Source organism: Cinclus cinclus, chromosome 5 (assembly GCF_963662255.1).
Source record: "Cinclus cinclus chromosome 5, bCinCin1.1, whole genome shotgun sequence".
Taxonomy (NCBI): Eukaryota; Metazoa; Chordata; class Aves; order Passeriformes; family Cinclidae; genus Cinclus; species Cinclus cinclus.
Window position 1 is genome coordinate 50105740 of NC_085050.1, and position 27699 is coordinate 50133438.

The window sequence follows — 27699 nt, forward strand, 5'->3', positions numbered from 1 at the left end:
GCATGGGTAGTCTGGTTCATAAACACAGAGCTATCCCAGTACCCAAGAAACACACAGCCTTCCCCATCCCCTCACCAAAAACAGCAGACACAGAAGAGGGGAGTTGAGCCAGAACTATTTACAGCTAATCAGGCCAACATCACAGGATGGTCTGGCTCCTCAGGCTTCTGGATCACTTGGACCAGAGCCATTTTCCCTGTGTTACATAAAAGAACAATGCTTCAGCTAACTTTGGCTTCTTACACAGCAAGTGATGACAGATTCACTAGTTGTGCTTACAGGGACTCACCAGCTCTACTGAATTATCTTCTGTTGTAGTTTCCACTTTGGATTGCGCAAGAGAAAGGGCAGTAATTTAGCTGGGTCAATTTGCAGCAAATGTAGGAACTTAAGGACCCAATCGTTGCTCCAGGCTCTAGGACAGCAGAATCCACAGCATCAGTTGTCTGCACTCCTTTGAAACCACTACAGTGCACAAGGCTTTGAAGCAACCACTCTGTTTCCTGGTGGCCTCCTGCTCTGATCTACATGGCAGCTAATTAGGCTAAAGCAAGACTGGCAGAAAATGAAGGACACTACTGAGACTTAAGAAATGCCCTGTAACCTCTCTCATAAGGCAGCTGCAGTTTTCCCCTTAATTTGCAAGGGGACCAACAGGCAAGGAAGCCTCTCCTCCAGAATGAGGACCTAACACAGAGTAGAAAATTAGAGGGGAAAGAATTAAGTCCACAAATAGCCAGAAGTCTGTCAGCTATGAATACATTTATCCTTAGTCAGGTCAGTGAAAAACTACTGGGCTAAAAGGAGAAGCTGTTGTTTGAAAATGGTTGGCTATAAAGACATCCCGAGATGAAAGCAAAAACCTAGAAAGTATGCCTAGACTTATTCATTTCTCCACGACACATCAGGAAGAGAAACTCTGGATTAGTGTATGAATTTACCCTTTGAGTCTCCTCATAGACCTGAAGCTCAGGTTTAGAAAGCCAAGCAAGCAAATCTGCCCTTGGAAAGGAATATATGTACCAGAAAGAGGGGAAACTAACCTCTTAATCACCAGATTTTGGTCAGGTCAAAACAAGGATTGAAATACTGCTCCCCATCCTTCCAGATAAACAGTCATAATTTAAAACCCATGGTCTGAAGGTATGTCTTCTCTTTGGTTGGGACACTCCTCCTGCAACAAGCATGCCTTCACTGAATCCCAGATGTCTGGTTGGCTGAGATAACAGTCACTTGTATACCTGGTCTGGGAACCTTAGAAAACTAAGGTTTTCTTCTTGAGAATGATGTACTACAAACCACATTTGATAAACTCACTCCTATCCCACCTTCCAGAAACCAAACACATACAAATAAGCAACAGGTTCATTAACCTGTCAACTATGGAAAATCAGAATAAACCAGCAGAGCTAGGAGAAAAAATTCTGCTTCATAATAGAAGAGCAACTCACCCAAGAAGTGGTCTGTACTGTTCACTGTGCTGAGAAAAGGTAAGTGACATAACAAAATCTGCAGCAGAGTAAGAAAAATAACATACTCTAAAACTTAATGATGGTCAGAAGTTATTTGGAGAGGCCATTCTTTGAATTTGTACAAATTTCCTACAACTAAGAAAAATGGTTTAAAAAGTCCTATAGGATATCTATTCAGCTGGGTTAGGACACCTCTGTCTTTTAACAGAGAAAAAGCCACAGAAATAAGGACTCAGATCCTGACAAAGCAAAACACTACAGAAGGATTAGTTTTCCTTGGTACCTGCCTCTGAAAGCAAAGTGCTGGGTAACAAAAGAGGAGACAGCACACAGCACAAGATGACAGTGACTATATCCCTTGACTGAAAAAAGCCTGAGATGGATGAGATTCTTACATTCTCATTGCTACTTTTGCTACCCTGAAATATGTTTCCTTTTTACTCTTCTCTGTGAAATGTTTAGTTTTGTCATTATTAACATAAGCAGCAACTTCTTTCATTCTACACTCTATCAATCATGAATCAATAGGCAGTAAACATATTTGCAAACAAATCATGTGACAGAACAGCCACTGTTTTTTTTCCTGTAAAGACCTGATAGCTTCAAACTGTACTCAAGTTTTCATGACAGTTACCTGAAAGAATTCACAACCAAAATACTCTAATCTAATAACCCTCAACAAATTTAACCATGAATGGGTTTAGCCACTGTTTGAAAATTCAAATTTGATAAGGCAGTTTTCACATATGGTCAAAGTTTCCCTTTGAGTGGGACTGGTATAACTTCATGACCCAGAAATCAAACCATTCACAGCACTTAGTTAATCACTGAGCAGTCTAATTCTGCCTATACTGGTACTCTAAAGCACTGACTACCCATATTTAATTGTTTAGTAAGTGTGAACTTACTGAAATTACATACTGAAACTGAATTGCAAGCCATATCTCAATATTCAAGTGGTTTATTCCCTTCTTCCTCTAGTCCATTTGATGTCACTTCTACTCTAGGGCTCCTCCCTCCTCCCCCTTCTGTCTTGTGTTTGACTGACTCTTCTGCTCTTGGCTTGTCCTCACTGGCAGAAAGAATTCCCTGTGGATGGAATAGTTTTGCTAACTGCTCTCACCACTCAGAAGCAGTCCCCCCTTTTCCAATGACCTAATGCTGGATTTCCTGTGAACCTAAAAAAATGGACTTCAATCTAGCACAGGTTTAAACACTTATACTGTATTTTTATTCTGTTCAGTTTGGAAATAAATACAATTTGAAGGAAGAAAGGGGAGAAAGATGATTTTCTAGATAAGTGAAGGAAGAATTTCCCTCCATATCTGTTCCCCAAGCACATTTGAAGGGTGGTACTTCCTTAGCTCCCAGGTATGTTGTGAGGATCAGATACAATTATGTGTAACTCATGTAAACCATAGACAGAAGAATTAAGGGATATTTTAAATGTGATGCATACAGCTATACTACAGGTATAGTTATCATAACAGCTACTACACAATTATATAAAAATGGAATATACTGTATTTATCAGCCAAAATTCAAAGAATTCTTCAGATCACCTTACTCCAGCTGTTGTTCTCACTAGCTTAACCCTTTGCCATTTTTGGGCAGGAGTTAGCTCACTTTCAGAGGCAATGGCAAAGAAACCTAGACAGAACAGAGAGAACAAAGCACAGAGAAAGCTGATGGGCATGAATTTAAGAGTTTCACCTGAACTATTTTCTATTGGGCACTACTGCTATTGTAGAATTAACCCTGCCATGACCCCAGGGAAGTGTGGAGGGATTCACAGTTAGGCTGAAGGTGTAACTAAGCAGAAGTAACAGCTCACAGATGAAATAGAAAAGTGCAAACACCAGTTGCAACTTCTCAGCTGAACAGTGAAGACTAGGTAGACTTTCTCACCTGTCCATTTATCGGATTTCAAACAATTTCTTTTAGACATTCTGGTCAATACTTAATTAAATAAAGCAGAAGACAACTCCTAACCAGGATAGAAAAGCCTGCTACATTCTTCACAGCATACTGTAATGTGAGTGGAAGGATGTCTTTGCTAATTCACATCCTGAAATCACTTCTAGTCAAAGGTATATAAAATCTTCTAACACATGCTGGATTTCCAGCTGCCAAATATCAAACTTTGTTACTTCTCTCTCCATTTCCTAGCAGATTCAGCAAGTTCTCCAAAACCACTTCCTTGCCTGCAGAAGGTAGAGAATATGGCACTCATTTTAGATTGATTTTTAGATTTTATTTCCCAATTTCAATATAAATCCATTGCAAGTTGAGCTATGTATCTGTGTACAAGCACTACTCTCCTAATATGAATTGCATATTAAGTCAAACTGATACCAGCTAGTAGTCTTATCTGTCACTGAAACTGTTCATTCCCTAAAACACAGTAAAAGCAATTTTTCAAAGTCGTAATTTTCACTAGAAACTTTACTCCTTGTAATGTTAGAAATGTCTACCACTGTGGAAAAGCTCTGGCCTTTACTAAAAATCAATGAGCCTGTGGGTGAAGATAGTGCCTATTGTATGACCATTTGACATACTCATCATTGTTTGCCATTATTCTCCCCTTCCACTGCTACTTCAAATATCACTAGGTGTCAATAGGCTAAGCAATTACTTCAGCTGTAAACATGTGCAAATAGCCTTTAGACTGTAACTCTGAGGTAAACTATATGTTCCTCTTTTCATCTATGACAACCAAATGTCCTTACAAATTTAGATCCAAGTAACAATACTGGCTTCAGTTCATAGATTTGCCAGTTAAGCGTCAACTTAGGCAACAATAGCTTTCAGTCTTAGCCAAAAATAAATTGCTAAGTCCCTAAGAAAGAGAGACTTCTTCCTTGGCTTTAAGTAATGCTTTTGTTTAAAGCATAAAAAAAAATTGTATCAGAAAAACCAGGTATGTGAAATTCACAGCATCTTCTCTCTGTCCCCCATGTTCTCTCCTATTACAAGAAAAAATTACCATTTTTAAACCCTCGTTTATCCTCATCTCTCTAGAACTAAACGAATTAGATTCTTCAGTATCTTATGACTCTTACTCTAAGGTAAGCTATTTAAATGCCCATCCTCAGTCTCACACTTCACACACACTGCCATTTTCCTAAAAGCACCCTGACTCATTTCAGAATCCACAGCCTCTTTCAGAGCAGCTCCCTCTCAATGAACTACTTCCCTACAATCTATTTCACCCATGCTCCTCCTCAAAGGACTCACAGAAGTCTTTTAAGGCACATTATTTGTGCGTCCACTGCTCACTCTCTGACACTGATGTCACAGAAGCACTCAGAAATCTGTAAGCAGATAGGACAACCCTTTGATTTAAGAGGAAGGAGAGGGTGAAGAAATCAGGAGGCAGTACTTTTTTCCAACTGTTAGGATCACAGTCTCATTGGTGCTGTCTGAAGTTACTAATTAGCAAGAGCAGAATTTTGTTCCTGCAAGTAATTGTGTTCAAGAAAGTAGACAAAAAGGAAACAGAGGAAGAAAAGTATGAAACTTGCTGTTTTCCTTCACATTTTCTCAAGAACTCTAGGAAGGTGGGAGAAATTTCCATTAAAGTCCATGCCAGTTCTTTTCTAATATTCTCCATTATTTTGTAAATTAGGTTCAAGATTTAATAATAAACGGTACCCCCAAAATCAGGCTCTTCAATAAATACTTTTTCAAGTTCTGAAAAGGATTTCAGTACTGAGAAGAAATCATAGGAAGCTAGATGCCTCATCTGTTTAGACATTCTGGAAAACATCACTAGGCTCCCAACTGAAATAAAAGGCTTTTAGAAATTTCACCCAAAATTGCAATGAAGAAAGAATTGCAACATCAACTGTAAGGAACCCATTAGCCGTTTTGACATATTCAGAGAAATAAAGCAGTTTTCACAGTTGTCAGAAACAGTTTACCTTTTACAAACTCTTTAGAGAAAAGCAACAACTAAAAAGCCTGTGAAATACAAATGTAGTGTATCATACACCTTCTTATGCTTTTGGCTGTGTAGAAGTCAAAGCAGCAGGTTTCAAACAAAGTAAATGTAAAGTAGGCAAAGATTCTGAGTTGAAGCAAGGGCTTCCTTCCAATGACTGCAGTGCTCTAGTCCAAGTCAGGGCACCACTGCATGCCAAGGAGTCAGGGAACAGAGTGGTCCCTCCATTTGATTATGTGTTACCTACATAGGTCCTGCCACCAACAGAGCAGAGAAATGTCAGCCTGTGCCCAACCAAGATCCACTTACTGTAAATGTGTGGTTTTACCAATTTCTATTGCACAAATGTTTAATACATCCATTTGAGTATGCAAGGATAATTAAGAAAAAAAAAAGGGGGGGGGGGGGGTTATTTGGTGCTAATTCACCACACTGCAAATTCCAACTGTTTACTGTAGACCTACCACCATGCACACACTTCTTCCCACAGCTCATCAGAAAGCCTCTTGCTGGTAAAAGTGGCTAATCCACAACATTTCTGTTGCTGAAGCCAAGACTCCAAATGGGGGGTTTAAGTTACTAATCACAAAAACAACTTGCATTCTTTAACTAGCAAATACTGTAAGGGTTTCTCCATTTACAGAAAACCAGTCTAGAAGTGGTTGCTGGCAGAAAAAATGGACCAGAGTAGAAGAAGCTGTTACCAGGCAGGGCAAGAGATGCACAAAGCAAAGCAGCAGCAAGCAACAGGCTAGGAAAAAATCCTGTTATCTGGCAGCATAGGACAGCCAAAGTAAGCAACAAGTTCCTTAGTGCCCGCCAAGCAAAAGCCTTGTGTTAAAATATCCTCCTGTGCTGTGGCCAACTTGCAGCCTCTGACCCCAGGCTGGAAACAAAGCTTGGCCTCACGCCTTGCTGTGATGCCTCATGCCACCACATGACAAAAGAAATGGCTCCTTTAATAACTGGGTTTGATGTTTTGTATTATTCCTGCCTCAGAAGCAACCAAAACTTCCAGCCAGCATTAGAGCTTTATGGTGCTGGTTTCTCTGCAAAGAATGCACTGCCGTGAGTTATTTGAAATTTATGGAAAACCAAATAGAAAATCTGTAGGGGAATAAAAGAGTGAATTGAACAAGTGCAAAGTTACTCCATGGGCGTACAAACCTAAATGTAGTATGTCATCAGCAACACCTGACATCATCACAGACAGTTCTGTGATCTCATGCATTTCATTTAAGACTCTGAGTAGCATTGCCTTTATAAAGGAACAAGTATATTGGACAGTAAATGGTATATAAAGAGTGATTTCAGTTTTGATGTGAATTTTTGAGAAGATCATAAAGGTCAAGGCAGATAATTCTACAAATCATCTTTACAGTTACCAGATTGTGGCTCTACTTAACCCTTCTCTAATAGAATTCAGCAGAAGCACATCCCTCTGGCTGTGAATAACAGGAAAAGATACTGAAGGAATACGTAGCATGAAAAGAATCACAGCACCTGATTTTGCCTGGTCTCAGCTATTCCAAAAAGCACAAGGAAAAGGCATTATTCAGGTCAGTTTTATAACTGCTCACATGGTTACAAACTAATGAGCAAAAATACTGAGATGTGTGTCACTGCTGTTAGAAAAGGAAGAATGTAGTACCACAGCTAAAGGTGCCTTTCCTGAAAAAATTAGCTCCAAAACTCTCAGCAGTAAATTGTTAGGAAAAGTTGGTCTCTACAAAACAGAAGCTGTGTGTTGTCTGCCCACATCTTTAAAGTTATTTTGTACCGAAAGGGCCTTTCTCTAGATGCAAGAGTAACAAGCACGCATTAAACAGAGAATGTCTGCTCCATCCTCTAGCGCCCACCTCCTGGCACCACACCCAGCCACAGGAATACACTGCATTGCACTATCATGTCTAACTCACCTGCAGACTTTACTGACCAAAGCCTGGCACAAAGTCAGGACCATACAAGAACTTTCACACTAAAATCACCTTTTTGGCAGGCAAACAAAACACCTCTTTTTCAGATGCCCTTCTCATTCTAGTAACAGATACACATTGAACAAGACAATCGTATCTCACTACACTTCACTTTATACAGCAAATGTCTTATTTTTTGCTTCTTGACCCAGATAAACATTCACTAATTTATAGTAAGTGGGTCTCCAGAAGAGACTGGATGATGAACCTCAAAGGTTTCACAGATACTTGGAGGTGTGTAAGAGCCCCATCCACAGAAGAAGCCACCACTGAAGAGCCCATCCTAGATGCTGGACCTAACCCCTATTTTAAATGGTTTTTCAAGGATATTTGCACTGTCACCTCAAAACCCTTGGGTCAGATGGCTTGGGGGACAAATACAATTCATCTATGAAAGAAAAAAAGACACCTTTCCAAGTTATTTTATGCAGTTGCTGAGTCAATTAATTCTACACACTTAATTCCTCTTTAGATCAAACTTTACTGCCACCTCTTGCACTTTATTCTCCATAAGGCACTCCTGCAGAGCACCCTCCTCTGCCCAATAAAGATTCTGCTTTCAAGTCCCTGTTTAAAATTTGCTGTGCTCCCGTTTTCTCCCCCACCGTGTCAGCAGCTAGGTTGACCACAGATGGAGCACATTTGGCAGCTGAAATGACCCAGATGCTGAATCTGGAGCCATCCTCCCAGCTGCAGTCACTGGGCTCACGTCCGACTCCTCAGCTGTTGGTTGTCAAGCTGCCCTCGAGCTGTGCCAAGCGTACATCCCAAAGCTTTGACCAAAGTGGGGCACGTGCTCTAAATCTGTGAGGCCTGCTGACAGAAATGATAATAAAGACTGAAGGTTTTTAAAGTTGGCAGTGAGGGAAACCAAACACCCTTCTCCCCCTTCTCTTCTAGCCCTCATTTTTTTCCACAACCTCTTTTCCACTATCAATAAAAGTTCAAGGAGAGCTGAATGGTGAGAGCAGGTCTAATGTGCCACATGCTAGTCTGAGGTACAGACCAGCAGGAAATTCCCCTTCACCAACACTGTGTGCAGTGGAAGGTGGCTCATGCACCTTTGCTTCAAGTTACAAACACAGCAAGGGATGGGAAATAATCTTTACTGAGGAAAAGGTGACAACAGACAATTCCTTTATTTCATTACATATTCTTTAAGCTCTCCAGAAATCATTAAACTATCAAAGCTGTAGAAACTATTGTAAAATTCAGGAGTGATTACTTAATATCCTACTTCTGGCTAATTTCCTAATTTTACTGCCTTAAAAGGGACTTCTATATTCTCCATACCTCCCCACTGAGGAGCAAAAGAGAAGGCTTACTTTGTTTCAATGACTACAGTCATTCAATTAGTACTCTGCATTCTGATGTAGATTTAAGAGGTAGCATCTGAAGTTTTCACCCTTTTCCTCATCTCTACTCATCTTAGCACAGCACTCCATAAGCTGATAAAATTAACTATCCCCCACCCACCATTAAAGTATTTCCACAGGGCCTATTCTGCTAAAAAAATAGAAGTCTCTTCTCAAATACCAAGTCCAACTCACAAATGCCTCTTTTTCTGGGTTTCTCCTATTTATTACATATACAATACTGTACCTGTTAGAGCTCCTGAAAAGAAAACACAGTTTTAGAGGAAGTTTATTTTTCTAAAATATCGCATTTACTATTGAAAAATATTTTGCACATTTAGCATTAAATACCCTATGCCTTGCTATAAATCTTCCTTTTTCCAAATTAAAGATCATCATCCAAGTAAAGGGAGCAGTAGCAAATTACTTCTACCTAAATGTTTTTTGTTAAAAAAGGCATTTTTAAGACACAAAGGTCATACACATTCCCATAATTTTTAATTAGTACTGAAAACAGCAGTTCTGAAGCTAACTTCACCCTGCAGTATTTAAAAGTCACTAAACCAAGATACAAGCATTAAGAACCTTCAGTGAAACTTCATATTTAAGAAATATTTGTATATATTTAAGACTTCATATGTAGGAAGTATTTCAGTACAACCAAGTCAGTTTAACAATATATCAGTAAAGGAAAATGACTGTTTATAGTACTGTTTCTTTCCTTTAACCCTTTTCTTTCAAGGCAAGTGGGTCAAAATTAGATGATATGTAATTAAGGACGAGGATCCAATAAACCAAAAATTTTATTCTCTACTCAAAGATTTCTTATGTGATCATGTGCCAGGAACTGTCAGCACTCAGTTTCTTTATATGCAATCTGAATTAGATGATGGAGGAGGGAGGAAGAGGCAACTTGGTATTAAATAATTAATCATTATTTCTGTAACTAAATATATATATATATAGAAGCACCAAATACAGAAAGTAAAATAACACTACTACTGAGCTGAACTGGAACACCAATTCTCATGCCCACTTATTCTGTGATACTTGGAGAAAAGACAGGATTTGATGCACTCCCACCATGGACAAATTCAGCTAAAACATAAGGTACCTCACACAGCCAGACACACCTATTTGTTTACACAGCACAAACTCCCAATTGCAATCCTCAAGGTACTCAACAACAGTAGTAGTGTATTGTGTAAAAATGACACTTTAAATACAGCCAATTTACAGGACTCTAGAAAACATTCAGAAACTTTCACCAGCATCCTAGCTCATGCCCCTGAGAACAGAAATCACCTAGAAATCTTCATTATGTTTCTACAGCACCTAGCAAAAGTAGGCCCTCAAACACTAATTGAAAATGCTAGAAAACCCCAACACAAATCATGAGCTCTGCTCTTAAATGCTTTATTGGGAACTTTCTGTTCAGGGAGCAGCCTGCCATTGTGGGATTCTTTATTTTTAAATATGTCCTTCAAAACATTATTGTTCAAGGCACTTTAATTTACATCTACAGATTAGTGGTGCACTTAAGCAAATCCTAACAAAACAACCCACTGCCTTTCCAGGCTGCATTTGCCAGCATGGGAAGAGACTGCCACCCTGTGGGCTCCATCCAAGACACAACTGCAAACCCTCACACTCAATACAGAATTGTTGAAAATTTTATTTTTACGAAAGTGAGGTTATTTTTAGGATTTTCCCCGTCAATATAATAATATTTCAAACACATAAATTCACTTGTCATTCTGTACTGCACCTGAGAAAAATCAACATTTCATGAAGGCACTGTACCTAGAAAGCTTTTTGGAATTACAAGAAAAAAAACAGTCTACCAAATCAAGCTTTGACCATAGTTAACTAGTGAAATCAATCAGTTCACAAGTGAGTTATGTTCTAAATACAGCTTGTGTCACCCTTGGGAGGGTTTAAACACCTGCATTATGGCAATGCTGAATAGCATATACAGATAGTTTAACACCTCTTAAAGTCCAGAGTTCATTTGTATTTGTAAAATCCTTCTCCAGTCTTTTTACCCAGCTTCTTTTCTTCTACCAGTTTATTCAGGAGTGGGCTGGGTGCAAAAAGAGGGTTGTTGGGCTCTAGGGAATGCCATCCTGGAAAGGAAGGGAAGTGGATGAATTAGTAACATTCTGTTTATATGCAAAGATAATACAGATCTGCATCTCCTTAGAAAATTATTCAAAGGTCAGAAAACCAAAAAAGGACTGGAACTTATTCTACATTCTCTGAGGCCCTGCAGTACACCTTCATAAAGCCCAGATCAGTATTGATGATTATGTACAAATCTAACAATTAGTCTTCAGGCGCAATGTACTCCAAACACCTTATAATCTCCACCACTGAGAATTTTTTAAAACAGTTAAGGAGAACTTCTGAAAGTTAAGTTCAAGGAAATAAAATAAAGGCTCTGCTGAAAAGAAATTCAAGTGCAAAGAAATCCCAAGTTTAACTTCTACCTGCAAAACACATGGTTATTTAGAACAATATAACACTACTCCACAGTACTGACTAAAAGCAAAAGAGGTTCCAATGAAAATGCCATCCTCAAAGTGACATTCTGCCTCAGAGAATGTTTAAGCTGCTTATTCAAAAGAACACAACAACCATCAACAAAAAAAACCAAGCTGTCACCAATTATGTATGTTTTTGTTACTATATTGACATTCACCCACTTATTAACTGAAGTGACAGGGAAGTGGTTCACTTAAGTCTTTTGAGATTTTGACTGGGTTTCCTATTAAGAATGAAAATATGGCTGGATAGAGAGCCTCAACTTTTGTTGCTCTTAACAGAATTCTTCACCTCCAGTACATGTCACTCTTCCCACTGATTCTTTTTTAGTTATATAAAGTACCATTAATGTTCATAATACTATTATTTTCCAATAGCACTTGATGAAGTGAAGCAAAGCCACCATGTACAAAGGGGTACGGGCATGCAGCACAAATGCTGTACTGACACAGACTTCTGAGCTGAATTCTAACTCATTTCTCCTCAACAGTTCAAAGGCTATTACCATAAACATTCAGTTTAAATAATTAAGAGTCACATTTGCATTAGAACATTTACAATTTAGTTAAGAAGTGGAAAAGCAGAAAAAAAGAAGCATGCAGTACCATCTATTATGTATTTACTGGTATCCAACCCAACATAGTCCAGCAGTTCAAATGGACCCATGGGATAGCCAGCCCCAAGCTTCATAGCAACATCAATATCTTCCTTTGATGCATCTCCTAGAGAAAAGATTGACAGTTTGATGAACAGAGAAGATTCTGTATCTCCTTGGCACCACTCATAAATAATTAACATGGTGTTATTTCACCCTGGTGCAGCTCTTCATAGAAATCTCTGCATGTTTCACAGCCACAAAAACTGGAGTCAGCATACACATGCTGGAGCATAAAGCTGAACCTCTCACAAAAAAGGAAAAAAAAAGCAAGCCCTGCAGGCCTGCTTTCCATTTTCCTGATTTTCTCTTGCATTACAATACAGAGCACTGCCCTACGGATGGAGCCACAGCGACTATGCTGACCCTATCAGAACAACTAAAGGAAGAACTGGCCACTATGAAGAAACAAGAGCTGCTTTTAGAGGCAGCACAACAGGGTAAGTAAGGAAATAACTCAATTTCAGCTTCATGAGATCAGCAGCAGCTTTTGAATGACGTACAGGATAAAGCTGCCCTTACACTACAATTGCCAGAACACAAGTGATATCCATCTGATGGGTAAGGCAGGCATGGAGAGGGGAGCAGGAGCAGCTGAGTAACATGCTTAGCTACAGCACCTATCACCAGAGGGTATCTGTTGGGATCAGAGATGGCAGCTAGGAGAGACCTGAAATGACTGTGCAGGTGCAGTTGAATTCATTAATTCCAAAATTATTTTAAAAGAAATAGTCAAAATGATCCAAAACTTGTTACTTCTACTGTTAACTTTAACATCATTCTTTAGCTGGGAATACATATTTTAGACTGTCATCAAAGCAGATGCACCTGTATTGTACACCTCTAACTCATATTTTGAGAAAGGCAGTGCACTTTCTCTGCAGATCCTATAAAAAGGATGAAGTTACACAAGCCCCAGAGGTACTTATTAAATAACCCCTGTGCTCGATGCGTACAGGCACTCATGGTGTCCGGCACCTTGGCAGACACAGCCTGCACAATTTATATGGTAAGATCAGAGAACCCTAGAAATGAATTTACAAAATCTGTTGCAAAAGTAACAACTTCAGTGACAGTTCTGTATGAACTAATAATTTATATATACACCATTTTACTCTTTAAAGCTGACAGTGTTTTTTTTAAGCCACATTTTATTTCTGAGAAGCTGCGGAGAGTAGCCTTACCTAATTCTAACCTAATTTCAGTTCCCCAAATTCAAACACAGCTAAATCCTCAGCTCATTTGCAGTTGACGCAGGTATACAGACTTATTCTCTCACCAGGTTTGTCCCACTTTGTCAAACGTGGGACTTGGCCACTTGGCAGTTACATTACAATGCAATAAAAAATAGTAAAAGGGCAAACAAGGGCTATATTCCTAGCTCATTCAGTCTCTCCTAGTATAAAACAGACTTTCATAGAGACTTAGCTGACTTATTTAAACTAAGGACAGAGCAGTACAGACCACTATACATTAATATTTACAATATGCCCCGTTTCAGTAATTATTAATATACTAAAGGTATGTTGCTTATGCAAAGTACACATTTAACAGAATGAGATTTTGTATAAATAACAACTCAAGGACTAACCCAATAAAATGGCATTTCAGTGCTTACAGTTACCCAGAAAGAGACACAATTCATTTAATGCAGATGATAATCTGGCTCAAGTGTCTACTCTGAGAATAAACACAAAGGATTTGATAAAAATTTAATCTGATTCACTGGAACATATGAATTAAAAGACAGCCATCAGCTTTCCCAAGACATTAACTACCTTTTTAAATAGATTTCATTAGAGGTAAAGAAGTCACAAATGAACTTGAGCAAGTTTGGAAATATAATGTGGGAGATAACACAAAAAGAATAAAGATGAAATCAAAATACTGTTTTGCTTAGGCAAAAGCAGTCAGCTTTAACATACAAACTCAGTGACTGTTTTCTTCTGCATTTAAAGTTCTGTTGTCTCCTGAAATATGCACAATGATACATATCACTTAACAAAGGCACCTCTTTTAAACATGCTGAAACACCCAGACACTTTATTTAAAACTGACTTTTTCTAAAAGAATAATGCCCCCTCGCATTCATGCCTTTGCCTTTCAAGTCACTAAATTTGCTCTTTTCTCCCTTTGAGATGTAATTAGGTACATCTGTTGATGGATAAACAAGTAGTGTTGCTCCTTTTTTTTTTTTTTTTAAATCAAACCATCCCTTCCATGTGCCTTAAAAGAGATTTTTAATATTTAAAGCATATTTGGTGGAATCCTGAAAATTGTGCGCTTTCATCTGTAAAAAAGCAGTGATTTCAAAAACAAAATGTTTCAAATGACATTCTTAGTAGCATGGAGCTATGAGCAGAGCACTTGAAATAAAAGCAATTACAGTCTGTAATTTCATCTTTATCCACTACATTCATTATTGGCATCTTTTCAAAACAAGCTTCAATGCTTTGAAAAATTCAGTGGTTCTTTAGGGATTCGTGATTATTTTTACCTACATATTAATGTAAAAGGGAACAACAGTGAGACTGGAATTCCTGAAGACACTATGTTAAAAATCAACACAGAAGGGGAACAGGAAGTTTTATGTGGCAGTAGCTGATCTTGAATCGCTTCTGTGCCAGTTCCATCGTGTGACACCATTACAGCACTTACCACAAAACTGGTGGTTTATTTCACAAGCCCCATATAAGTGAACTCGGGAGAACTTTATTAATGGCCCCATTATGGGACTTTCAATCACTTTTATCAATGTCTCCTGGGATAGAGAATGTTCCTAAACAGCCAGCAGAGGCCATTTTTATAATGGCACTACACTCATCTTGCCACCTCCAAGCCAAAAACATTTTCCACTACCAAGAATTTCACACACAAGTACCTTCCAACTCTGCATAACCTGACATTTCAAAGAGAAGGCAAGGCCTTTCCAGCTACAGATGTTGGCTCATATCATTCTCTATTCACTTCCAGCCTCTAATGTCTGAAAATTTTGAGGGAATCCCAAGGCTTTTCTGAAGCAATGTAACATTTAGCAGTATTATATGTCAACATCCCTTGAAGTCAATACCCCACCAAGTACCTCTCTCAAAAAGTCGAACAGCTTCCATCATATATGGCACCAAGAGACGGTTTACAATAAACCCGGGAGTATCCTAGGAAAAATATAAATGGGATTCTCAGTAAACACTCTTTACCAGAACTACACTCAAACGGGACATGACAAGCAAAACAAGTGGATGAAGACACTTATTGTATCATTACTTAAGATACTCTCTGAACTGTATTTTTCATCTCATTCATCTGCTCAGTATTAAAGCATAAAACATTGTGAAAATCAAACGAGGAATGACACACAAAGAGTCATCATGACTGAGAACAGTAAGACTACTACAAGCCCAAAGCAATTAATCTTAATTTAATATGGCTAGTATTTTCTTTATCAAGAGTCTAAGGATATGATTTCCTGAAGGCCAGGAGAAAAGCAGTTCCTCCCCAATAGGTTTCTGTGTGTGTGTCCACTACCAGAAGCACTCCTGATTAAATAGTCTGCTTCTCCCCCACTACTCACTGGTGATCCATACTTTTGAAAGTTAGGACCATTTTAACAGCAAACATCAACACTAACAATAAAAAGATAAGACACATGCTGTCAGAAGGTAACAAATGAATACAAAACTTCTTTTGCACAAGCATCAATCAAAAGCACAAACAATTAATCAAACACAAAAGAAAGAGTGTTGCAAATACACTATTATTTTGTATATTACTACTGTTTCAGATGTTTATTATTCATTCTACTTTATCTCAATATTTAATCCAGATAATCCCAAGCAATGTTTCTTCTATAAGCAAGAATTTTTTAAAAGGTTCAGACATGAATACTGCATTATTCTCTATTGAAGTTAATTTATAACAATTCTACAAATATAATATAACAAATATATTCTACAGATTGCATAAACTGTGACAGAAATAGGAAAAAAGTTAACTGAGGCCACAGAACAATTTAGCCAGAATTTAGAGAACATAGCCAGAATTAAGAGTCCAGCATGCAGAAGCTGAATTAATTAATCCTGTAACTATCGGATTGCAGGCCCTTCTTTTTATGATCAGCTGTCTCCTGGGGGCTGTGAGACTCAAAGCAGTAGCTTGCATAAAACTATCCAGACCACAGCTTAATTGATTAGGAAAAAGTGTGCTTTCGAAGCAGAGTGTTCCTTGAGAGAAAAAAATCCAAAGCTGAGAAGAAATTAAGATTAATATGTGTCTAGTAACTGCAGTCTTAAGAAAAACTTGCAATGAGCACACACCATGGAGGATTCAGCCAAATGCTTCACAGTACAAGAGGCAGCAGTTTTGTCTCTGGCATGAAGTCCTGCTTAAGCTCTCCAGTCTATGCTTCTGCAGGACTTGAAAAAAAGACTCCTTAACAGTAAGCCCTGACACCTGTGAGTTTTATTGCTCTAGACAAGATGTCTAGATCATTGGACCTTCAAGAATTTGTGGTAAATGTGGGTGTTCCGTTTGTCAAATTGCTTTTAATTACAAAGACGAGCTGGACAAGAAGCAGCCTGGAAATTTTTGAAGTGCTCACACATCTACTAAAACCTACCACCTTAAAATTATCAGTCTACAAAGATAAACCCTCTGAACACTATACTGTCAAAACATACTCACCTTACAACTGACAGGACTCTTTCCTACTGCTTTACTGAAATCCACAAGTGATTCAAAGGTCTTTTGGCTGGTCATTGGAGTCTTGATGACCTGGGTACAGGGAAGCCAGAGAGAGCATAAGCATATTTATGAGAAGAATCTCTCTCATTTCTCCATTACAGCAATATAATCCAGAAGACTCCTCCAGAAATTCACAAAATGTTTTGCCAAAACACTACTTCAATGGATAGATATGTAATAGGCACAGAATGCTATATTACATGTAGATATAGCATTTTGCAGTATTGTGTTTCTTTAAAACACTTTCCCACTCAGCCATTATGGATGGAGGGTAAAAGAACTATGAAAGCATACTCAAGAGATTATAGCATATCAAAACAGCTTTAAATGTTACATAGTCTCTGTTGTCTTGGGAAACACAAAGACATCACTCTAGAGAACCACTTAAACAGCCATAGTTCGTGATGTAACAGACACTACCAGCTACTCCACCTCACTAGAACATCCTCTCAGGTAATTTTAGGGAGTGATAAGGTTTCTCCTTGGCCTCCTTTTCAGAATCTAAACAATCTCAGCATCCTCATCTCTTCCTCATCCTCAAGTGAATTACTCTCTGGACTTAACACCAGCTCTGTTTCCTTTCTCGGGACCTGCTCCAGCACCTCAATGTTTTTCTTATAGTAAAAGGCCCAAAACTGGACACAGCATTTGAGGTGTGGCCTCAGCAGTGCTGAGTACAGGGAGTCACTGCTCTGCTCCTGCTGGCTACACTACTTTGGACACGAGACTGGATGCCATTGGCCCTCTTGGCCACCTGGGCACAGCTGGCTCATGTTCAGCAGCTTTCAGCCAGCACTCCCAGATCCTTTTTCTCTGGTCAGATTTCCAGCCCCTATTTCCCAGCCTGTAGCACCAGAAACACTGAAACTGACTTCATCACAAAAGTGACAAGGCAAGAAGATTCATCTCCTGACATTTTCTATTGATTTCTACACTGGTATCAGCATTTCTTATGAAGAAGCCTCCCTGCTTAAAATGATGGCCTAAAACAGCACCACTGCTGGTAGTTCAGTGGAGAATTCAGGAGCCTTGAGACTGAAGGAGTTACCTCTGTCTCTTAAACTCACCTCTCAACAGAGACTGCAGCACCCTCTATTCACTAGAGGTAGCAAATTCCGTATCAGAACAGCTGCAAACTGAGATCTGTTCTGTCAGTCTAACTGAAATCCCACTGTTGACAATTGCACTGCTGGGCTGCACATACTGCTATGATGGAACATGATGATAACAGCCCCTGTAAGGAATGCTCATAAGACACCCACCTCCACAAGCTTCATCATAGGCACAGGATTAAAGAAATGGAGACCACCAAATCGGTCCTGCCTGGTGGTTGCATTTGCCATCTTTGTGATTTGCAAGGATGAAGTGTTGCTTGCAAATATCGTATGCCTGGAAATAAGAAATACATAAACTGCATAAAGGACAGTAGGAGACTGAGGCACTAAACATAAATAGACATCCATTGGCTAACCATCCAAGAATTCCCAGAAATATCCCTGCAGTTTACCATGGTCCTTTTACTGAGGTCTAAGCACAGCAATGATTAAATAATCACTGCAAAGACTGTGTGACTTCCTGTTTCTTGAGGAATTACATTGAATGCTTTTATTAGGTGCTGGAAAAAAGGACTATGCAAGTAGAAAATTTTATTTAACTCCCCTAATCCATGCTAGGTAATTCCTTCAGCAATCCTGGAAACCCAAGGGTATTTATATTTGTTGCTAAACACATTTACACATCTATTGAAACCCAATCATATGCCACGTCTAAAATGCACTTTGGAGACTTATACAAAATCTGCAAACTACTTTATTTTAAAATTGTCAGTGATAAACATGATGAGCAAATCTACCACCAGAGCAAAGATCTGATGGAGGAAAAAACAGAAAATTTAAGATCTGCCATGCATAGGACACTGCAAAGGATACACAAAATGCCAAGAATTTTAAGACATATGAAGTCCTTTTCCCAAAATAAACCAGATTTACAAACTGCAACTTATAGTGGTTTGAGTTTTTTGTTTGTTTGGGTATTTCTTCCCAGCAAATATCTCAAAACCTCAACAGCCCTGCTATCACACCAAAAACTTACAGAAACGGCTTTTTCTTCAAATCATGAAAATCACAAACTAGAGATTAAAACCTACCTTTCAATTTGGGTGCATCCTACCATCCCTTCGAAAAGCTATCCTACTGGACTCAGCAAATGTTTATCTACATTAGTATTTTGCTTACACTGTACTAAGATGTAACTGAGGTTTACAACAGAGCTTTCGGAAAAGTTATGTCCAAGGCATGGGGACATCTTATAGTGGTATTAACAAAAACATTTCAAGACAAAAACACCCACTTTGTTTTCCATTTTTAATTATGCTTTCTTTTTTGTTATAGTGAAGGAAATAAAAAAATCCTGAAAATTCCTGTTTACTCTTCTTACAAATATTCTTTTATTATATCCCCACCATAAAGTGGCCTTACACTGTTCTGAGGTGAGGTACTAACAGGAGCATTCTGCATTTCATAGTTTTGACCTTTCAAGGTCACTGTGTACAAAAGTCAATTACTCTCATCAAAAATTTGCCTCGGCATATAAAAATTAAAATATTCATATAAAAAAGAAGCACATTGATTTGTGAAATGTAATAATTGCTAGGTCTATATCCAAGTTCACTTAAGAGCTTTTACCTCAGTACCTCTTCTGTAGCCTCACACAATAGAAAGTCTTGGAAAAAAGAAAAGCATTGAATTTGCACTGTGAACAAGTGCATTTTAGTTACACTTTCTTCTCTGACCAACTAATTGATTTCAGTTGAGTTTAAAATAGAATTTTCATGCCTATGACTTCGAATTACACAATCCACGCTTCAGGTAACAGCAGAGTTGGGAGGCTTTGGGAAACCAGTACTAGTGAAGCCATGGAACTGGCTTTCCCAGCAGCAGAGTGCTTTCTCTTGGTGCCATCTAGTGGCTCAGGGAAAGACATCAAAAGCAGAGCCCAGCACAAGAGAAACATTAATAAATACTTCCAATAAATCAGACTCTTACAGACCAGCTGCCTTACATAGCAAACACTGAACAACACCTCTTTTTTAACAGTTTTATAACACATTCATTCTAACACAGTGAACTGCTGAAAAACACCGGCCAGGTCCAAACTGAGTTTCCACATCTAAAGGAAAATTCTAGACCAAGGAATATTGATGGGCATTTCCTACATGCAAGAAAAAAAGCAGAAGCAAGTACAGAAAAGTTCTTAAAGTGGATACCCAAAAGTTGTTTTGTCATATACATTAAGACCCTGTTTGGAAAAATGCTGCAGTGTCTACAAAAATCCTAGCCTGACCTTTTTCAAAATGGGAATGCAAGATTGACTCCATTCAAGAAAACAAAAACAAAACTGAAGAGTGGGTAGCAATGCTCTGCTCCAAAGATGATGACCATCTAACACAGTAATACCAAATACGGTGAGTATAATACTGAGAGGAACAGAAATATACAATTCTGCCTTCTGCATTTTGCAAAGCTCCAAGAACATAAACCAGTACGTCGTCAGGAAAATGGCACCCAAGAAACAGCATCCACTGTTTCACCTGGACAGTTACCCAGCTGAGAAATACCCTGAGTGTCCAAGATGTCCTGGGGTTGCCAAACACTCCTGGCTTATTACATTTGATTTGAACATTTACGAGAAATTCACTCCCCACTCACAAATACAACTTCTCTCAATAAAAGAATAGCTTTCCCATCCCCTACATATATAGATCCACTTTCAGAGGAACTACAGTTATTTGATAAGAAAAGGAAGAGGAATTAAGTTGTTACTTGTGCTATGCTTTTTCAATGTAATATTTTAGTTTTTTGCAGTTCCCAGACTTATTTTTTTCCTTGGAGATGTTTTCATGGAGCAAAAATGGGAGACAAACAAGTACATGTTACAGCTAAGGAAATGCACAAGATATGAAATACAGCACAAAAAATGCCGAGTTTCACACACCTTGTATTTCACAGACAGAATTCATCATCTTGTCAGAACGACTGTAATACATAGCCCCTCATATTTCTACCTGCTATCATCCACCCCTGTATTAAGTCCTGAGACTTGAATGAAGGCAAGTTCTCCAAAGCATCCTGGTCTTTCCTGGTAAAGTTCCCTGTAACCTGCACTTCAGAGGGCCATCAATGCCCAGAGCCCCCCAGAAGCAAAGCTCCTTCCGAGACTGAAAGCTGTCTTTAAACAAATCCTGTCTTTGTTACCAATTAATCACAAGTCTGCCACCCCTACTGGGATGGCACAACAGTCCATACAATAGGTTTATAAATTTTGAACTATTCAGCCTTAGAAAAGGCTGTAGAATGCTTGCACTGACGGAGAGAGCTTTCCATTCCAGCACAGTGCCATGTGGGATGAGTAGAGCCTTCCAACACATGGAAAAACACTCACTACAGGTTTCTGTCTTTCCCCACACTAGGCACAGTATCTACAATTCTATACTCTCTCACATTTACAAATTACCTTTTCTATCTAAAGCTAGTATTTTAAACATTCCACTATTAAGTTGCACTATTTGATGGGATTTTCATCTACTTTCTACACTACAGCGCATTTTCTTTGCCATTCACTTCACTTTCCTTTATCCTACACATAAGACATCAGTATGTTTACAATAATTTCCAAATATCCTCTTAAAAAGGAAGGCTTCTTGTCTTAGCCCTTTTTCCCAACCCTACAAAATCACCCCTTTTGCAATAGGGAGGAGCATATTTGAACAACTCTCAGTAGCTTTTAACACTGCAATGTAAAATTTCAAATTTTACAGCATCTACACTAACAAACAGCTCAGTCTTACAAAAAATAGTCTCAGGTGTTCCAAACATACATATTTTTAAGTGAAACTCCAAGTCCCCACACCCACATTTCCTTGCTGACTGGTTTTAGAGAGCTTGCCATTTAGTACACTCCAATTTGCACATTAAATAGTCAAGCAGTCAATGGTCTGTTTGCACAAAATAGGCACAATCCAACCATAACAAGGTACTCTCATAAACACAGCTAATTACTTTTGGGTGTCAGAGTAATGGCAAGTTATTCTGTGCTCAGTACATGGCTGCCTGTGATCATTTACTGTTTTCAAAATTACCAGGTAATTTTAATTACTGACAGTATGAGAAAGCCTGAAAATTTCCTCAGGCTGAAGTGAACTAATGATAACATCTTTTCTCCCTTGACATGATATTTAAAGTACAGCTTGCCCAGTTGACAGGTTAGACAGTCTAAAACACCTCTTAGCCAATACCCCCAGATTTACCTGTGCTAGTTAAAATCTCAACCTGCAAGCAGTCAAGGTCCTGTGATCCTGACTCATCAATTACAAGGCTTAAATTTCTGAGGCTACATGCTCAACAGCTTTTTTGGGTTTGGATAAAATTCAACAGTAACTTCCAACAGTTATCAAATATAGTTCAAAGACATTTCCAGGGACTTTCAGTAACTGAATGAGTCCCTGCTAAAATACTATTTACCCTTTTACAGCACACACAGTGAGCAATGGCTGTTTCATAACTCTTGTAACAATACAAAGTCATGTTAGCTCACTTAAAACATTACTGAGCTGACAGAGACTTCTTAAAAACTTGTTTATGTCAGGTGTGCTGGAAACAAACACTTTAGCATCCCAATTCCCTATGTAAGTATGGGAACACAACATTAACAGTAACCCATGTGTACTGGAACAAGTTAATTCTACTGTTCTGCATTTGTAGTTGGATTTAGATTTGAACTTGCCAAAGTAGATGGGCAATCTTAATGACTAAACACACCTGGAACAACAAATGAAGCAATGCAACACACCTGAGGATGGCTGTAACATATGCACCTGGCACATTCCACACCAACATGATAGTTGGGAGCTAGTCTAAGAGACAGCAAAACTCATTTTTAAATAAAACAGCTAAGAAAATAGAGAACTAACTGTAAGTATGAAAACAGAAAATACAATAGGCTAAGTTTCAAAATGTAACAGGAAAAATACACATACTCTGGAGCAAACTTATCTAGTGTCTTGAAGAGTTTATTTTTAACTTCCAGGTTCTCCACGATGGCTTCTATCACCAAATCCGTGCTGTGGACCACTGATGCTGCATCTGTGCTTGTTGTGAGGTTCTTCAAGGTCTTCTGAATGAACTCAGCACCAGCCTAAAATATTTTCAAGCAGCTGTAATGTCTATTTGCAGTGATTTATTTTCCTTTTACATGAGAATTCCCTTATGTGCTCCAATGTTTTTGACCCCCCCCAAAAAATGCAGGCAGTCTGCCACATTTCCAAATCAATAAGAGGTCTAAGTGTGTAGAGTTACAATGCTTTCCACTGAAAATTTTCCTAGCCAATCAAATCTGTTTTGAAGCAAACAGGAGACCTTTAAACTCATTCTTTTAGGAAGACCATTTGCTGTAGTCCAACCTTCAGCACCAGAGTCTGAGTGATCACCTGGTTGGTCAATCAGTAGCTATAACGACAGTGAAAAAGTGGGGAGAAATGTTTTCTTACTAGTAAATCTGCTGACATAGTTTGTGAGGGCAGAAATCAAACAGAAATGCAAGATTTTTAGCCAAGGGTAAAATTTGTACTACGTCTCCATTTAAAAACCCTATATGGGAGAATATAATGTCATACAAAAAGTGCAAGTTATTATGTGGACAGTTTTCCTTTTGATTAAAATACTCCACATAATTACGTGCATATCCTCAACCCATCCTGACACTTCCATACTGCTAACAAGCCCTTTCCTTTAGTTTGTCTGCTGCATCCTCTTCTGGCAGTCATCACTATCAGTATACATTGTACATGTTAATATGTATCAAAAGAAGAAATAAATCTGCTATGGAATTTAGAGAAAGAAGAACAGCAACAAGTAACTCTGAGGATACAAAGTTCAACTCATCAGCTGCTCCACAGCAGCTTGCTGCAAATACGAACTCACAGGTATCACTTGCACTCTCATATCCTTTGCAATAATCCTGTGCCCAAGTGTCAGGAGGGGAAAAAAAACAAAGAAGACTCCTTACTCAGGTATTGAGACAATTTTGTTACTATTTGCTTTTGGATAAAACAGGTGCATTCCAAGGTAAGCAATCAAAGACTGCTTGCTTTTAAGCTACAATGAATAGTTTGACTCCATTTCACATTTAGGATCTGTTTTAAAAGATTGCCAAGTTGGTTTAAATCTTTATGCTAAAGCTGAAGCTTATCAAGGAAAGAAAATGAAGTAAGACATCTTTCAATCTCCCTAAATTAAAAAAGAAAAAAAAAACAAAATGGAAAGTCTAGGTTCTTGAGCACACTGGGAAAAAAGTTTTCTTTTTAAGCAAAAAAAACCATGGTCTATAATGCATACTCTATTTATAGAGTATATATCCATATATAGTATATATATCATGCATTATCTATAATGCATGCTCTATTTAAGCAAATAAAATATGCTCTATAATGCATAATTGCCATGTCGTTAAGTTCAATATGGCAGTTTTTATTCTTCCAAGTTTTCCTAGAGGAATAAAGAAGGTGTTAACCTCAGGCTTATCTGCAAACTTCTTCTTTGTCACTCTCTTCAAACTCTCTTCAATTCCTTTTGTAGACTTTTTAAGGATTTCATCTGACTGGTCAACTAACACTACAGTGTGACCACTGGCTGCTGCAACCTGAAAGGAAAAAAAACACAAAAATTCAATATCTATGTCACAAAACAACCAACCATATTGATTTGTGTAGACAGTCAATATGCCAGGCATTCAGGCAAAAGTGAGCTAAAAGACATTGAATTAAATGCACTTGACTAGAAAAATCATAAAAGTCTGTATACAGTTGGGGTGATGCTGAGGGGATAAAGGTCTCAAACAACTTGAAGGAAAAGGAAAAAGAAATCTCTCTTTCTCTCACACTGTCTGCAGAATCTTGTGTCTGAAGGCATCTAAATTCTGTGGCTGTGGCTACAGAATAAACAGCCATCTTGACAGCAACAAGTGTTTTAGCTGAGAGCCTTGGACCTTGTAAGGAAAAAGGGCTGTGGAGACCAAAACTGGAATGCTGGCAGGGTGAGCAGGTGGCACAAGGGATGGCCAACCCTGTGTCCCCAGAACACAGCTCTGCTCTCAGGCCATGAGCATGTCCCTGCAGCAACAGGAAGGTGACAGCGGAGCTGGGAGCAGCAGTGAACATTTGCTACTCCAGGATTCCACACAGACAGGAATGGCTGCAAAATCTCCTTACTATGCACTTGGTGCAAACACTGGGTCAGCTGCACACAGCAGTACCAGATTGCCTTTTCGGTTGATATTCAAATTAATTTCAAACACATAACCTCACTGTCTCACACTGCATCAGCATATTAAAGATCAGCTGCTCATTATCTGTTACTTCACTGTTACTTTATTTATGTTCCTCTTGTTCGTTAGCAATAGCCTATCTTCACTTTCAGAATCCTTGAACTAACAGAATTATGATTTAGTAACTGTGTAAAACAGATACTAAAACATGGTTCCGCTAACGGTTTTAAAGTCACTCAACTTCAGGGCTTATCTCCTGCAATCTTTTACCTCGCATTTAACCTTACATCCGATGACTAAAGACTTCTGCACCCACAAGATCTACTCCAACAAAGCTAGCTGAAACGGAAGTACAGATATGTCATGAAGAAAAGCATGGTGATATTCTCATCCAATTTGCCTCACTAACCCAGCAAATAAAGAAATGCCAGACACTTATTTATTTCCAACTTGTTTTTTTATTTTCACTATGGCCATTCTATAAAAATCCCTTAAACCAAACTTGTACTTCTAACATTTCATCTGCCGCTGATCATTTGTAACCATGAAGCAAGACTCTTTAATCCTCAGATGAAAAATCATTACCAAACACATTTTTAAGAGGTGCTTCACTGAGGATCCATTTATGACACCATCACTGGTATCACAGCTCGTGAAAAATCCTAGAAAAAATTAACATCTCCCATTTCCCACCATATTTATATGGACAGGGAAGAAGAAAATGAGACAAGATCATACCATTTCCTTGCAACTCAAACACACACTGGCCTAAACTCTACTATCCAATGATCTTAAGAATGCTAAATAAGAAACACGAGTGCTGGGGGGTCAGTTAATATTTTTCTCATACAGAAGTGCTTTTCACAGGGCAGAATCAAAAATTATGGTTTTCAACCATACCTTTTAGCATGAAAAAGCAAGAGAAGAGGAGACACAATTTCTTAAGTGTTCAAAAAGCAATGAAAAGCAGCTTTATTAATAGGGTACAGGGGAGACACCACTCAGTGTTACAATGACCTCTGCTTTGAGATTATTTTGGATTGATAAATTGGAGGCAGATGGTCAGCCAAACAATCCTGGGTCCTTTACAGTGGTAGAGGCCTGCAACCCCTGTTACTGTCAAATACCAGACATGTTTCTCTTGACAAGCTGCTCTCTGAAAATGTGCAGTCCAGCAGAACAAGATCAGCTCACTTACCTGGAAAATTGTAAGCTTTGCTTAGTGTACCTCTTCCTCAAACAGAAGAACAACTTTTTTCAAAATTGTTCTTTGATAGTTCTTCAGTGGAAACCTCAAGCTCTAGTGTCACGATACAGAGGAGTGTTTTTATCAGAAAAGTGCATAGACAACTATTTCCTTAGCCAAAAAAAAAACCCAAAAAAACAAAGCCTCTGTACTCCTTCTGCTATAGATTTGCCAGGAATATAAGAAATCTTTAGTTCTGAGCAGCAAACCTGTTCACTCATTGAAATGGAGAACTGCTATTCATGAACTCCAGCTCCAGCCTCACTGTCAGTTTCTGCTCAGATGTTTGTCTACTCCCCTTTATTCTTTGTGAAGTTTGTGGACTACCCTGGTATCCTGGGCAACAAGTTCTTTCTCTGAATTAAGTAAGTGCAGAAACTTTCAGTCACTGAAAGGACTCCTCAATTTCATGTCCCAAAGCTGTCGAGTTAAAGGTGAACTTAAAAGCCAAAGGCCTGGGATTAAATGCTGGGAAAATAAATACTGTTTAAATATTAACCTTCATAATTCTGAAGATGACTGACAGCTAAATGCTCGTTTTAGCTAGTGCGTTCTACTGGTAAAATGTCTTAAAATTTCACTTGATCTGCTTCCTTGCTAAGTTAGAAGAATCTTCTTTCCAACCAACATTTCTCACATATCATTAGCCACTGTCTGTTTACAGTTATTCCACGCATTGTCATAAGAATCACCTTAAACAATTTAAACCATCAGCCTTGGTGTTTCTTCTCGCCAAGCCGTCTGACCTGAAGATGTGCTGATCAGCAGAACTGTGGAAGTTGAGCAAGCAGAGAGCAGCAATACTTTGTACCCCGCCTCGGCAGGAGCCGGAGCCGAACCCAAACCCGCAGCGTTCTGGCAGAGGAGCGCAGGGGCGCGACCCAGCACGGCCGGGAGCCAGCGCAGCCACCGCTCCGCACACGAACACAGCCCGGAAAGGCGAGCGCCAAGGAGTTTGACCACGGACCGAAACACATTCCGAGAAGCGCTAGGAGGGTTGTTTCGTTTCGTTCCGGGTTTTATTAATGCTGGTCCGCCAGCAGAGCGCTCGCCCTCCCTTGCGCTCGCCCCTTCCCGGCCGGGCTCAGCTCCGAGCGCAGCGCAGCGGACGCAGGAGCAGCAGAGCGGGAAGGGCCCGCGCTGGCCACGGGGCTCGCCCCGCGGCCCCGAGCACTCGCCGGGCCCCGGCCGCCCCGCGGCCGCCATGGCGCCTCCGCTCCCCCCCGCCCCGCGGCCGGGCCGCCGCGCCGCGCTCACCTGGGCGATGCCGGCGCCCATGAGGCCGCCGCCGATGATCGTGACATGCTTGATGAGCAGCTTCTTGGCGGCCGCCGTGGCGGCGTCGGAGGAGGCGGCGCGAACGAAGTGGCGGGTGGCGAAAGCCATGGCGAAGGCACGGAGCGAGCGGCGGGGCCGGGACGGGCGGGGCCGGGCCGCGCTCCGCCCCGG

General features: G+C 39.4%; 1 protein-coding gene across 2 annotated transcripts; it reads right to left on the reverse strand.

Annotated features, from left to right (window-relative positions):
- Positions 1-10154: 10154 nt before the first annotated feature.
- Positions 10155-27645, reverse strand: HADH (hydroxyacyl-CoA dehydrogenase). 2 transcript variants are annotated; one of them, XM_062493784.1, is made up of 9 exons: positions 27508-27645; positions 24252-24380; positions 22720-22877; positions 17948-18074; positions 16626-16715; positions 15028-15100; positions 12987-12991; positions 11896-12070; positions 10155-10872 (listed from the first exon to the last, which is right to left on the reverse strand). In XM_062493784.1, the coding sequence occupies exons 1-9, from the start codon at positions 27634-27636 to the stop codon at positions 10754-10756; spliced, it is 1005 nt and encodes a 334-aa protein (XP_062349768.1). In that variant the 5' UTR covers positions 27637-27645; the 3' UTR covers positions 10155-10753. The 2 variants fall into 2 exon arrangements, with proteins under 2 accessions (XP_062349768.1, XP_062349769.1); XM_062493785.1 differs by lacking the exon at positions 12987-12991 and having other exon boundaries at positions 11896-12012.
- Between the last annotated feature and the right edge of the window lie 54 nt (positions 27646-27699).

Bases quoted from the DNA above. Each gene is read 5' to 3' on its own strand.
- HADH (XM_062493784.1), bottom strand. From the start codon at position 27,636: ATGGCTTTCGCCACCCGCCACTTCGTTCGCGCCGCCTCCTCCGACGCC. The intron at 18,075-22,719 runs GTATGTGTATTT...TCTTATTTCCAG, and splicing joins CTAGATAAGTTTGCTCCAGA to GCATACGATATTTGCAAGCA. The intron at 16,716-17,947 runs GTGGGTGTCTTA...CCCTGTACCCAG, and splicing joins CTATGATGAAGCTTGTGGAG to GTCATCAAGACTCCAATGAC.